At 35.8% G+C, this 15,252-nt stretch overlaps 2 protein-coding genes and 1 long non-coding RNA gene across 3 annotated transcripts; 2 read left to right on the top strand and 1 right to left on the bottom strand.

The window, feature by feature from the left end:
• Window positions 1-278: 278 nt before the first annotated feature.
• Window positions 279-1,260, top strand: LOC125204221. Its single transcript, XR_007173517.1, has 3 exons — window positions 279-512; window positions 768-837; window positions 947-1,260. It is a non-coding gene; the product is annotated as an uncharacterized LOC125204221 (long non-coding RNA).
• Window positions 1,261-5,246: 3,986 nt separating this feature from the next.
• LOC125206215 (zinc finger MYM-type protein 1-like) lies at window positions 5,247-7,736 on the top strand. The gene is made up of 2 exons (XM_048105500.1): window positions 5,247-7,013; window positions 7,095-7,736. The coding sequence occupies exons 1-2, from the start codon at window positions 5,247-5,249 to the stop codon at window positions 7,635-7,637; spliced, it is 2,310 nt and encodes a 769-aa protein (XP_047961457.1). The 3' UTR covers window positions 7,638-7,736.
• A 1,718-nt stretch (window positions 7,737-9,454) lies between these two features.
• On the bottom strand, window positions 9,455-12,986 carry LOC125205037. Its single transcript, XM_048103835.1, has 7 exons — window positions 12,614-12,986; window positions 11,647-12,132; window positions 11,417-11,563; window positions 11,065-11,124; window positions 10,928-10,996; window positions 10,408-10,835; window positions 9,455-10,331 (listed from the first exon to the last, which is right to left on the bottom strand). The coding sequence occupies exons 1-7, from the start codon at window positions 12,984-12,986 to the stop codon at window positions 9,717-9,719; spliced, it is 2,178 nt and encodes a 725-aa protein (XP_047959792.1). The 3' UTR covers window positions 9,455-9,716.
• Window positions 12,987-15,252: the final 2,266 nt, after the last annotated feature.

Here is a 15,252-nt window from a genome sequence, read left to right as displayed (position 1 = left end):
TTATGTTGATGAGTGCATAAATATTTAAATATGGAAAGAATCGCCTTTGACCATGGAAAATGGGCTACAAAATGTATTTCCTTTTAACATCCATTTAAAATTTTGACAATTTAACATAAAATTCTTAATAAATACTAACACAATGATTATTGTAACGGTTCTTTTAAATAAAATATTAAATTACATAAAGAGAATTAATCTATCCTATTTAAATCTATGACTATAAATATATGGTCCATAGATGCAAATACCATATTGTATTCCATAACATTCTTACGTCAAGTTTGGCAAAAGAAAAAGGCCGTTAAAGTTATCTTCATTGCAATAGTTGTGTGTAGTAATTGTACGACAAGAATTTTCAAACAACCGGTACATTTCATTTTCTTTGATATGCTAGAGGGTGTATGTAAAAAGTAAATGGTGAGATCATTATAGTGGTCTTTGGGTGTGTAGATGGCCCTAATTGCTCGGCTGTAGTTCATTATCGAGTTTAAGGAAGCTTGGGTGAGAAGGTAATCAGCAAAAAATAACATTGTGATTAGTTATTTTATATATATAACGTCTTATTTGATATTTATTTTCATTTAAATTAAGATCCTAATTCTTTTTTTTATGATTAAAATATGGCATGTGGTAGTTATAAATTCACTCACTCTTTATTTTCTATTTTCTATTATATATCACTGAATTTCCGATAAACTTTATTCTTTGGGTTCACCTTTCGATTGGATAGATTTGATTAATTTTCATTATTTATGTAATTGCAGGAATTATATACACTACGTGGATTGTGGTGTTGGAAGTAATTGTTTAAGCATAGATTTTAAATAATTTCATGTAAGTATGAGATTTGTAGTTTATTCGATAATTGATATTGAGCTGCCAATATTTTCTTTATTTTAATTATTAATCTAAAATTTAAAATAATCTAAACCTTTTGAGACAGTGAAATTTGATATCGAATCTCCAATTGATCGAGAATAAGGAGGAAATGAGATGGATACGTAAGTTGTAGCAGAAGCATATTGCAGAAGAAATTAACATCTGAGTGAAGAAGAAGATTTGACAATGTGTTTATGTTTAGTTAATGTTTTATTTATTTATTTTGTAACTCTTTTAGTCTTGGGTTTTGAGTTTTAAGTGTTGGGATTGACTTTGGAAATAATTTTCATGCACAATTATTATAAGCAATATAGTTGGAGTATCTTTTATTTCGTGAGAGAGATTATGTGAATGTAATGAAAATTTTAATTTGTATATCTAGGAGGTTGATGCAAATAAGTTTTCCAAACCTTGTGAACGAATATATTGTTATTATATAGTAAATTTTTTATGCCGCATACTTATATTTTATTGAATCTTTAGATTGATGATTATCTCTACTTTTTGATGTGTATGATATTGAAGCATTTATGTTGTCTATTAATACAATAAAAGATTATGATTGTTGTTTTGTGGTAGAGATTAACACAATATAGAACTATGATTACTGTTTTGTGATAGGGAATAAAATGGTCATTTAAATTGTTTTACACATCTGTGATTCTTAAAGCACTTTGTTGATTTATAAAGTTGTTTAATTATATGTTTTGGGGTTGTTCATTTTAAATTATTTTACACATCTGTGATTTTTTTTAACCATGAGATCATATAATTATATCTGGTTTTATGTAATTAGTTCAGAATACGATATTATTATGATGAAATTAAATTGATCCGTGCATCGCACGAGTGTGATACTAGTTTCTGTTAATACCCGAGTTAAGCAATCACATCACAGAGTGGAAATAAAGTAGGCTCCTAGTCAGCATTTAAATATTGAAACAAGGAGCACAAATTTAATTGAACAATTACACAACTATAACAAAATGTCTATATTTTTAAACTCTCGAGTTATTAGCATGTTCATATTTAATTTTATCCAACTCAATATAAACATTCATCATTAGAATTTTATCCAACTCAATATAAACGTTCAAATCACTGTGAGTCGAGCCAACTTCCTTCTAGTACTCCCTTCGTCTGCCATTATGAGTCTCATTTATGGGCGACACGAGTTTTAAGAAATGTTGTAAAAAGTGAGTGTAAAAAATTTAGTGGAATAGGATGTTCCACTTATATGGAGTATTAGTTTTAAATGAAATGTGAGTGGAATGAGTTAGTGGAAAGTGGAACCCTATTACCATTTAAGATAAAAGTGAACCGGGACTCCTTTTCGCGGACGAACTAAAATGGAAGAACGGGACTCTCATTCGCGGACGGATGGAGTAATATTTTTAGTCAAGCCAACAATTATAGCCCCCATTAATATCCAATATTGGATACTTAGATTCCAAGAACTGCAATATCTTGGAAATCAATAGTTGCTTACAGATTAAACAAATAATGATACGTGAATTAAACGAAAATGTTGATTACATAATATTTATATTTATATAATACGACTACATACAATGCCAAAAAATGCGAAGATGAAAATCAGAAATGGGCCAAAAAAACTAAATTATCATACAGACAATACCAAGAAAAAATAAAGTGACAAATGGGCCAAAATGAGGGCTAATACAATACCTTTTTCAATTGGGTTCTATTTTTGGTCGGTCCATTCTATATATTTTGCCAAAAGTGCTTAGTCTTGCATAAATCTATTTCAAACAATCCTATTTATACAACACATGTTGCAACTTGAGCAACAATATTAATTTTATTAAGAATAATCTTATTCATAGCCCTCATTTTACTCATTATATATAGTTCTCAGTTAAATAGTGAAAAAATATGTATTGATGGTAAACATTTTTTTTAAATCAACACCCCATTTTCTTAGTCTTTTTGCTTGTTCTTTTTCATTATTTCCTATCTTGTCACAGGTTTTCGGGAGTTCATGGCGTACGTCTCCTATCTCTATAAATTAATTTGGGGCTATAATTATCTTAGGAGGTAATGATTGAGTAATATGAGAACTTTGATAGAATCACTTTTTATTAATTACAGAAGAAAACGTTTATAGGGATTTTATTGAAACTATTTTCTTATAGGTATACACGTATTAAAACTAATATATTGTCACAATAAAATAAATTCATGGATAACACACAAATCAACATAGATATTAATATATGATGTTTATTGAAAAATAAAATGCGGAAAATAAAACTCAAGAACTCTTGAAGACTATATTTTGATTGATTTGAATTGTTCTTTATGATACATTGTACATCTCTATTTATAGGACTAGAGAAGTAAATGTGTCTAGGGACTTATGAACTTGGGACTCTACCATAATAACTATATATTCCCTTGAGACTCCAAAGGTACTCCTTCCCACAATCTTGAGACTCTCACATTCTATTTCCAACACTCCCCCTCAAGTTGAGTATCGAGTTTTTCGATACTTAACTTGCACGATCTTCACTTTGATAAATAGTTTATACTCGTATTTAGGAGTTCTTCACTTTTCATTGACAGTTTATGCTCGTATCATAGAGCTTCTTCAATTCATCATTGATAGTTTATACTCGTGTCAAAAAAATTTTGTTTTTCATTGAAAGTTTAGACTCGTTTCAAGGAGCTTCTTCATTTTTCTTTGTTGAAAGTTTAGGCTCTTATCAAGGAGCTCTTCATCATTGAAAGTTTAGACTCATTTCAAGGAGCTTCTTCAATTTTCTGTTGACAGTTTTAACTCGTGTCAAGGAGCTTCTTCAATTTTCTGTTAACAGTTTTAACTCTTGTCAAGGAGCCTTCTTAGACAGTTTTTTGCTCGTAACCAGGAGTTATCTTAGATAGTTTTAGCTCGTGCCATTAGGAGCCATCTTGGCAGTTTTAGCTCGTGCCATTAGGAGCCATCTTCGACAGTTTTAGCTCATGTCATTAGGAGCCATTCTAACAGTTTTGACTCATGTTGAGGAGTTAATTCCAGACCATTCTCGGTCCATTCCAGCTCAAACCATGAGCCAATTTCATTCCCAACTCAAACCATGAGCCAGTTTCATTCACGGCTCAAACCATGAGCCAATTTCATTCATTTTTGGAAGGCTATTCTTGGCCCATTCAGCCTCAAATTCATCTGAGCCCAATAAGGCAAGCCCAAATTTTCTTGCAAACCCAAATTGACAACGGCGCCTTCTTTTTCTTCTCTCTCTATTCTCACCTCCAACAACAACTTGCCGCTACTTGTTCGGTGGACGACGCTTCACCGCGCATTATGCATCTCCCTTCTCCAGTACGTCTCTGATTGATGATGACCATGTTTGTTGATTTCCGGGCGCGGAATTATCCGAGCCATCTCCCTTATCCTGACATTAGTTGCCTCCAAAGCCGAGGTCGCAGCCAGGGGCGGACACACGTTGACAGAGGGTAGGGCTGAAGCCCTTACCCAATTTTTTTTTTTTTTTTTTTTCTACTTTCAAATTTTTCAAAATTTCAAAAAACTATGTTAAGCCCTTACTAAATAATGCTATTGAAGAACAAATTGTTTTGGGATGAATAATTATAAGGGGCTGAAAATTAAAGAAAGAAAAAATAAGAACCTGTGGAGAAAATTGTAACCATGGCGTTGGAAGGAAGCATGAGGAAGAAGATGAGTTTAATTGAATTAATTAATATAAAAGTAAGTCAAATGGACCCCACTTCTTTGACTTGTTTTAAAAAAAGGAGAATGCATTTTTTAAAAGTGCTACTATCACTTTTTAAAAGTGGACACGTTGTTTTAATTAAAATTTAAGTAAAAGGTGCGTGAATTTTAAGTGGCACCCATTTATAAGATTTTAAAAAATTAAAGAAGAGAAACAGAAGGGTTTTATGAAGTTTATGGAGCTGCGCGCGGCGATACAGAAACGGACAACGATACTTTGTAAAAGGAGGGTTTGAGCCTTTGAAACTTTAGAGAAATTAATATTCAAATTCTACACAAATTGTGAGGTAAGGAGTTTATTAAAGTTGTTAATTTTATATTCTATTTCTTGTTTTTGTAAAATTTTGATAGAATAGATGCAAGCCAAAAAATTTATAACAATGGTTAGTTTCAAGCTAATATTTGTGATTGTCGTATAGAATACCGTTTATGTTAGTGAGTGTTGATACTTGATAGTATCTTATGGAGTTATAGTATCTTATGGAGTTATGGATATAAACTAATATTGTACATCGATCATTATTGCTTAGGTTGACCGTAGAGGATGGAACGCTTCTTTAAAAAAAAGCGTCGGGATGAATTTTCTTCTCCAAGTGAACCCATTGTTGAAGCAATGGAAAATCAGCCCCAAAGGGAAGTCGAGTTGAACTTGAATGATATTGTTAGTGATCCGGGAAAACGCAAGCCAATTGAAGAGTTCGATGTTTCAATTCGTGATAGAGTACGAAGAGAGTACTTGAATAAGGGCCCTTGTCAACCAATTGGACATAAGTATGAAAAAAAGAAATATGGTATTCAAGAAAGAAGTTTTCAAGATATTTGGTTTAAAAAGTATACATGGCTAGAGTATAGTGTATCAAAGGATGCAACTTTTTGCTTTTGGTGCTACCTTTTCAAGAAATCAGATAAAGGAGGTCGACAATCAGACGATGCTTTTACAAAGACAGGTTGTAGCAACTGGAAAAATGCACTAGAAAGATTCAATTATCATGTTGGAGGCGTGAATAGTTGTCATAATCATGCTAGAATTCAGTTCGAAGCTTTTCAAGATCAAAGGAACAGTGTGGCAAGTATATTACGGTCAAATACTCGTGAGATGGAAGTTGCATATCGCATTCGGTTGACACTCTCATTGAATGTGACTCGGTTTCTCTTAAAGCAAGGATTATCGTTTCGTGGACATGATGAGTCAAGTAGTTCTTTAAATCGAGGTAATTTTATTGAGTTGCTTCTATGGTTTAGTGAACTTAACGATGTTGTATCCAAAACTTTGTTTGCAAATGCTCCTGCTAACAATCAAATGAATTCACCACGAATTCAAAAGGAATTAGCAAATGCTTGTGCTTCTGAGGTCACACTTGCCATAGTTAATGATATTGGAGATAAAGTTTTTACTCTTTTGGTTGATGAGGCTCGAGACGTTTCAATGAAGGAGCAGATGGGAGTTGTTTTAAGATATGTGAATAACGAAGGATATGTGATTGAGCGATTTATTGGGATCGTGCATGTAACTGACACTTCCTCTCATACTTTGAAATGTGCTATTGATGATTTATTGGTGAAGCATAATTTATCTCTATCTAAAGTGAGAGGGCAAGGATACGATGGAGCTTCTAATATGAGGGGTGAGTTTAATGGATTGAAATCCTTAATATTGCAAGAAAATCCATATGCCATGTATATTCATTGTTTCTCTCATCAACTCCAATTGATTGTTGTTGCGGTTGCCAAGGGTATTAGAGTTGTGAAGGATGTTTTTAGCTATGTCTCCCTGATTGTGAATATGGTCGGGGCATCTTGCAAGAGAAAAGATCAACTTAGGCAGTTGCAACATGAAAGATTAGTTGAACAACTTAATGATGGAGAAGTCATAAGTGGAAGAGGTAAAAATCAAGAAACTAGTTTGGTAAGACCTGGAGACACTCGTTGGGGCTCACATTACTGTACATTGCTTCGTCTATGTTCTATGTGGTCTTCGGTTGAGAAAGTGTTGGAAGTTGTACGTGACGATGCTACTCTCCGTGATAACAGAAGTACCACTGAAGGATTGATTGAAAGGATGGATAATTATGAGTTTGTTTTCATTTTGCATTTGATGAAACATTTATTGGGAATAACCAATGAATTTTCCATTTCCTTGCAAAAGAAAGATCAAAATATTATCCAAGCCATATCTTTGATCCAAAGTGTGAAACATCAGTTGCAATGTTTTAGAGATAATGGATGGGAAGACATGCATGATCAAGCAACAAAGTTTTGTGAATTGCATAATATCTCACAAGTTGATATGGATGAAATCATACCACGCCGTGGCTATAAGAAGTATGGAGCAGAGTTGATCACGAATTTGCATCATTATCGTGTAGAGATTTTTAATCAGGTACTATAATATTCTCATTCAAGTCTTCTATACATATATTTTTTGTATCATTATTTATGTTAATATGGTTGCAATGTCAAGGTTGTTGATTTAACTATACAAGAGATGAATAATCGATTTTCTGAAGCTAGCACCGAGTTGCTAGGATGCATATCATGTCTTGATCCAAGAAATTCTTTCTCTCGATTCAATGATGATCAAGTAATCCGTCTTGCTACTTTATATCACGAGGACTTCTCTGCAAATGAGTGTTCACGTCTTCCACTTCAACTTAGTAATTTTATTGCTAATGTACGATGTGATCCTCAATTTGCTGCCTTAAGCAACTTAGGAGATGTTGCTACGGAAATGGTCAAAAGTGGTAAGCATTTGGTTTTTCCGTTGGTTTATCGGATTATTGAGTTGGCATTGGTTTTACCTGTTGCTACTGCTTCTGTTGAGAGAGCATTTTCTGCAATGAAGACTATCAAGACCGACTTGCGAAATCGGATGGGAGATGAGTGGATGAATGATAGTTTAATTGTGTACATTGAGAAGGACCTGTTTTCAACAATTGATAACGAAAAAATCTTGCAACGCTTTCAATCGATGAGAACACGTAGAATTCAGTTGCCACCGCTTTAGATGTAAAACCGCAGCTATGACATGTTCTTTTTATTAGATATATTTTGGACTACTTCGTATTAAATATATATGCATTTTGCCATTTTTACAATTTTTATATTGTATAATTATATATATATATTATGTTTAACCGTGAAAAAATATATAGTGAAGTTCAGCCCTTACAGTCGAATTTTTCTGCGTCCGCCCCTGGTCGCAGCTGCTCTTCACCAATCGTGCCGCCACTCCCTTCTATCTGAACTGCGCTGATCAGAATCTCTCGGAATTGAGCCGTTTTTGTGGTCGGATTACAGCCATTGGATGGCGGTGGATTGTCGCCTTCACCACCTCGAGCGTGAGGGTCTTCACACGGCTGCCCTCGATGGCAGCTTTTCTCTCTTCTCCGAGGACTGTCGCGGCAGCTTGACTTATCTCTTCCTTCCTTCTTCCTGGGTGGAGGTTTTCGGCCTCATCTCTGTTATCCGTTCAGTTCGGGATCGGGCCTCCTTCGACCATCAGTGATTGCCTATCCTTTTCATCGTGAAATAGGCTGGAGTGTACTCTGCTTTCCCTCACAGGCCTATCTGAGCAGCTCCCTTTCTCTCCAGAATTCTCACTATTTCGAGCAGCCTCTTCTTCTCGGCTATTAGATCAGTTGTCGTCGTCCCTTCACGAATTGCATCACCAACAGCCAGCGGTGAGACTTCTCCGGTCACTCTTTCACTTCGGTTTCTCCTCTTGCCCCCATCACGGCAGATTTCCCTCATCACGGCAGATTCACCAACATGATTGTTCAGTTGGATACATCTTCTCCCCCTGTTTACTTCTCTCCATGGCGGTTGGGCGGCGCCACTCAATTAGCAACCAACAACGACTCTTGACTGTGGCTGTTCTTCCATAGATGGTTCTTTCCGCAGTTCGAAGAGTAATCCTTCGGTTGTGTGCTTTCTCTCCCCTCGGCTGGACGATTTATCACTCATTCTTGTGGGCTTGTGCCCTCTTCATTGTGTCATTCTTTTTGGTGTTATGGCAAGATTCTCCGTTGCCGGTTGCTCTTTCTTGCTCGGCGACCACCTCTCTGGTAGACCACCATGAGCTTCACATCGACTGTGTGGCGACGCTATCTCTCTCCCCCTCGCCACCGCATAGACGTTGGTTGTTCCGCCTCTTCCTTGGCAATTCTCTCCTTGATTCGGAGATTAAGAGTTTGGCCGTGGCTGTTCCATCAGCATCTTCTCCATCATTGAATGGAGCAAAACAATTTTTTGGTTGAGGGCTTGCATAATGGTGGTTAAGTTCATGGAGTTATCCTCCTCAAACTTGTGAACAAGCTCAAGTGACTGATGCAATATGTGATAATACTGCGACACAAATGCGTTCCCGACAACTTGAGCAGTAACTGGTTGCTGAGTCTCCGCCGCTGCGCTGCTGGCACAGAGTCTCACCTTGCTGCCTTCGCCTAACCTCCTCGCAGCCAGAGCCGCTGCGACGCCCTCAGGCCGTCTCTGTTCCTACCGCGACGCTGTTGTCGCTCAAGTTTCAAGCATTTGCTCGATCATCAGTGGGCACTTTGCTGCCCATTGTGCATCCCCGTCTCCGGCTCTTCTGCGTTGACGATGACCACGACCTTTAATTTCTGGGTAGCATTTTTTTTGGGTTGAACCCAAAATTTTCATAGTTGTTTGGTATACTTGGGTAGATTCTCCTGTATATTTGGGAGTTTTTTTTATTGCTATAGAGACAGATTGATCCATGCGAGGGATCGACGAACCTACTCTGATACCATGTTGAAAAATAAAATGCGGAAAATAATACTCAAGAACTCTTGAAGACTACATTTTGATTGATTTGAATTGTTCTTTGTGATACATTGTACATCTCTATTTATAGGACTAGAGAAGTAAATGTGTCTAGGGACTTATGAACTTGGGACTCTACCATAATAACTATATATTCCCTTGAGACTCCAAAGGTACTCTTTCCCACAATCTTGAGACTCTCATATTTATTTCCAACAATGTTAAATTAAGTGGCCGATTCCGGACATGAAAAATAAAACAAGAGAAGTAATGATGATATCTAAAAGTGGTGGAAGTGGTGTTAGGGAAATGGACGATCCTTCTTCTTGCCGAAAATGCCATGGCCATAAGTGGAAGAAATGACATCCCTGAGAAGTGGGTACTGCAGCAGCACGAATGAAGAAATGGGCAGACAAGATAGTGCACCCACAGGCAACAGAACCCACGACTTCTTCCGCCCAAACACTAGATACACCGTCGCACTAAAGGCAATCATCATGAATAGGATGGAGACAAAAAGGGTGAATAGACCGATGCATAGTCGCTTGGGCAAAGCATATAAAAAGTCTTCTTCTGCATATCGCGATGTGTGGATGGACAAGAACATCAAGAGCGAAGTGGTGGATGTAAAGAGCGAAACTGCATCTGAAACTGCAAATACTGTAAACGCAGTTGAATTGTGGAATACAGGATAACCAAACTTTGGTTCGTTGCCGCCGGGAACTGTGATCGATGCAGCAAACACAACAGTGGCAATCAATGTTGCTGCAATAGTACATGAGGTTGCCGTATCTTTCATCCATTTCTCTCCTGCTATTTTTAGCTTTTTGTGTTCTTTTGTAAATATCATCTTAGCGGTTTTCCCACTATGGTTTTTTTGTTCCTTCATATAAGGAGAAATAAACTTACTAGCGGCCTGTTTAAACACCAGAAAACCATGAGTAATAAACTTACGAGTTTTCTATAGATATTATGTATAAATATGAATATACCTGAAACCATTGTAATTCACGCTGCATTTGGAGAGCTGCGCCCGATACTAAATTGAGCTTGTGAGTGGGTGCCAAACGTGCGGCCAAGTGAAGGATAGAGTTACCGGAATTGTCGATTTCATTTGAATAGTCGTATGTTGTGCTTTGATACAAGAGATTGAACACTTTCTCACATCGGTTCTTTACGGCCAAGTGGATAAAACTCTGACTAGAAGAATTCCTAAAATAAATTGCAAGAGGATAGACCTCAACAATTTCTTCTACAACATCACGATTTCCTGCTTTGGCTGCGGCTAGAATGGTTATTTCGCAAATACCTGATGCAAGATCATAGTCTAACGATTCCATGTGCTTGCATAAGCATTTCACAAGCCCGAGTGCTTTCTTACGCAGCATTATCTTTTCATGATACTTATTAATGCCAAACGCTGGAAATAGGATGATTTAAAAAACATATCATATAGTAATATAAATTGCAGTCCTCAATTCAATAAGTAACAGTAGTAGTAGTATTTATTACCCAAGTATTTGATAACTCCACGAGAGTGCAATTTGAGAACAAGTTTGCGCCACCATGGATGCTCTGTATCTAAAGAAATCAGATGATCAAAACCATATAAGTACTATGTTTGTAAGAAGTGGACATGAATCACTTACCTAGAATAGTTTGGTTCTCAATGTCAAATGATTTTGGATTCATATTCATCTTCAAAATACCTTCAATTTCAAGAATGACTCAGCAAACACAAATATGGAGTTAAATAGTACTTCCTCTGTCCCGTGTTACTTGCACTTTTCTATTTCGGCTCATCCCAAACTACTTACACTATTTCTATTTTAAGTAAGAATTAAAGTATTTAATTAATTATGTTTACGTAAGTTAAGTGTTCCTTTATTTAGTGATCACTCATTATATTTAAAAAAACTAATTTAATTATACCAAAAAATTAATCCAAAGTTTACTGCCTAAAATGAAAAGTGCGACCAATTAATTAGTAGTACTACTTACATATGAGACGTTTCCAAAAGCTGAATTGATCGTCGACACAGAATGTTGTGGCCTTCTTAGCTATTCTAACAAGAACTGGACCAATAGACCGACGAGGATCCACCGTGACAATAGAAGGATACTTGTCAACCAATTCCAATGCTATATCTGCTCATATGTGTATATATAATTAGCAGTTGATTTGTTTAAAAGAGTGATTAATTATACATACATGTTGATGAATTACTCACCGAAAAGGTCAGCACAAATCATCAATTCTAGAAGAAAACGTCCTCCACCATCAGCAAATGGATTATTGAGATGATTATGATTGGTTTTGGAAATCAACAACTGAAGAATTTTCCTGTGACCGAAATCAGCTGCTGAGTGATGGGGGAAATAGCCATAAATGTTTGAATGGTAGAGCAAGTCAGGATATCTGGTGACCAGTATCTTCGCGGCCTCGTAGTCCCCCATCGCTGCAGCATAGTGCAGTGGATTATCTCCAAACTTATCTATTAAGGCTAATACAGAGTCGTCATCCGAGATCAAATCCAGTAGGTTCGACAAAAATTCCGGCTTCCCCACGGTGGCGGCGACGTGGATGGCTGTTTCTAAATTGAAGCCCATTCTCAGTTTGATGGCACTGGGGTCTTCATCCACAATTTTTTTAGCCGTCTCCCAATCACCTCTTAGTGCACTTTTGTACAATTTCGTGTCCTCACGCCACTTTTTTCCTATTTTTATTACCACCTTCACTATTAATACATGACTAATATACAACTGCAGAAATGTTATTATTAGATATCACTAAGTTTATTTTTACTTCATTTTACTAAGGTCTTTAGGGTTGATTTTAGAAGTACTATGACCTAAAACAATCTAAAATGACCTCCATATATTTTTTAAATCAGGATTCTAAATATGAACTAAGCGTTGTCAAATAATGATAATTCTACATTTCTGCATTAAGAATTAGTTCTATTTTGATCATATTCCTAGTACTCCTCTATCCATAAAATAATGTCCACATTTTTACTGTTGTTGATTTAAGAGATGTAAAATAAAATGACTATAAAGAAATGTGGTGTAACAATACAGTGTAAAGTCGAAAGTAGAAATATGCACTTATTTAGTGTGGACCTAGGGGAAGTATTTAGAAGTGCAATAAATATATAAGTATAAATCAACAGCATTGTGGCGTTATTGTGTTGTTACCTTTATAAGAGACGGCGGCGAAAGGCGGGGGAGGTGGAGGCGAAGGCGAAGGTGATCGGGTTTCAGAAAAGTTATCTTTGAGCTTCATCCACACAGCACTTGCGCTAGGCAAATTAACAACAGTTTTAATAACTTCGTCGCTGAGCGCTCCAAGAATCCAGCCCTTGATGAGCCTATCGGTCCGCCTCCACTTGTCGTCACGGCTTTCTGGTGGGGGAGGTGTGTCATCGATGAATTCCATCAAGTCCTGGCTTTCGAGAAGGCACGACATCTGCTCGCTCCATGTCTCGTAGTTGTATTGGTCATCAAGTCCGTCACGACTGAGCTTCACGGAGACGAAGCTCGCCACGTTAGCTGATGCCAAGGTAGCCATATGTTATCACTATGATTTGAAGCCAACTAGTTAACTTGTTCTACTAACATTTTGGTCTATTTATTTTCTTAGATCACAAAGCTTTGTTTTTTTTTTTTAAATATTTCTTACTTTGCTTTTGAATTCTTAATCTTAAGCAAAAACTAGACTTTATTCTAACCGTCGGGTCTTTTAAGTGATGGTATAACTTAAAGAACACGTTATGCGATAATCTATCAATAGAAAATTAATGGGTAATGCTTTACTTTATTTCAAAATTATTACTATTATCTAAGCTAGATTAGGATATTGACTGCAATTAATTGGAATTGAACTTTAATTAATTAATGCGACAAAAGAAGGCAAATCTATAGGCCATAGCATGTGGTATAGTTATTATAGTACTCCATATATCCCATGTTATTTGCCCTGATTTTTTTTCTCTAACAAAATGAAACTCATTTTACAATAATAGTTCTTCGATCAGTTTTTTCTTTTCTACTCTTTCTTACTCTATCAAATCGTACTTTTTCAAAAATTCATATTTTTAAAGAACGGAGGAAATAGTATTATTTTGGTAGTAATAGTGTGTAAATAAAGCTAATAGAACATTTTTACTATGGATTGGAGACCAATTTGCACTTGCGTGGACTAGTGGAATATGCACATTTCACAATGTTAATACTCACATTAAGCAATAGTGGTTTTGGAAATTAACAACCGGAGAATTTTGTTATGGCGTAATCAGCTGCTGAGTGATGGGGGAAATAGTTATAAATGTTTGAAAGGTAGAGCAAGTTAGGATATCTGTTGACAGCATCTCCGCAGCCCCGGCCCGGTTGTTTCCTATCGCTGCAGCAGTGTGCAGTGGGTTATCTCCAAACTTATTAGGATTGCCAACATTTCAATCCGATCCGAAGCAAATCTAGACTTTATTCTAACTGCAGGGTCTTTATGTGCCTAATGCTTTACTTTATTTTAAAATTTAATATATAGTACTCCTATTATATAATCATAATATTGAATTTTTAATTAGTATTATATGAAAGATATATGACTTAGATTAAAATATTAACCTTAATTAATTAGAGTAATGAGAACAAAAGAAACAAATTTATAGGCCCAGGGCATGTGGGATCCCTCTATTGTAGAGAAATATAATCAAATTTTGAGAATGTTAACTGCGTATATAGAATTATTCTTTTGTCATACTACAATATAATCCATATGTTTAATCGAAGATTACCTAGCTTTTTCTGATTGAACTTTGTATTGAAATTAGTTCTAAACGAGAATGAAAGGGCAAGAGAATTTCACGTATAGTAATAATGGAACCAAATCACCAACCATTAAAAAAAATTAGAAATACATTTATGTTTTTTAGGATCACAAATCCTTTTCAAATGATTCGATTTCTGCTTTTTTAGGAATACAAGTGACTATTTTAATTTTTTAATGTGTAGATTCCGACATTGTAATCGTCGCTCCGCGTTTTTCTAAAAATTATACTCCCTCCGTCCACGAATAGGAGTCCCGGTTGGCCATTTTCATCCGTCCGCCATTAGGAGTCCCGGTTAGACATTTTATCTTGGGAGTATAAGAAATGACCCCACTTTTCCCTTAATTTAGAAGCTGCAATTAATTTTAATCCACTTTGATTGCAATTTCTCACTCTCTCTCTTAATGTTTGATTTCATTATTCCAAAGAATAAAGCAAATAATAAATGCGTCCCACGTTCCACTATCACACACTTAAATTATTGCACTCAAATTTTTCTTAAAAACTGCACCCAATACAACCGGGACTCCTATTCACGGACGGAGGGAGTATTCTTAAATAGTACCCACTCCGTTCCTTCATAGTTGAGTCATTTTTCCATTTCGGGAAGTTCCCTCATAGTTGAGTCATTTCCATTTATAGTAACTTTTTCCTCTTTCTTACTTTACTCTCTCTTACTCTATTCTCTCTACTTTATTCACTTTTTACTTTATTCTCTCAACCTTTTTCTCTTTCTTACTTTTTTATCTATTTATTTAACACACTCAACATTCATTTCTTAAACTCCGTGCCGAAAAGTTCCGCCTCAACTATGAGGGAACGGAGGGAGTACGTGGATTTCTGCTTTTATTAGGATCACAGATAAATATTTTAAATGGGTAAATTTGTGCTTTTTTAGATTCACTGTGTGTCTTTACTCTTTTTTGATGTGTAGATTTCCCACATATGTTGGTCTGTTGAATTATATTTTAAAGTCTGAATGATCAGTTATGCAACATATAATTAAGA

This window comes from Salvia hispanica, chromosome 2 (genome assembly GCF_023119035.1).
Source record: "Salvia hispanica cultivar TCC Black 2014 chromosome 2, UniMelb_Shisp_WGS_1.0, whole genome shotgun sequence".
Taxonomy (NCBI): Eukaryota; Viridiplantae; Streptophyta; class Magnoliopsida; order Lamiales; family Lamiaceae; genus Salvia; species Salvia hispanica.
The sequence above is the reverse complement of the archived record's forward strand: the minus strand, read 5'-3'. Positions and strand labels throughout refer to the sequence as shown.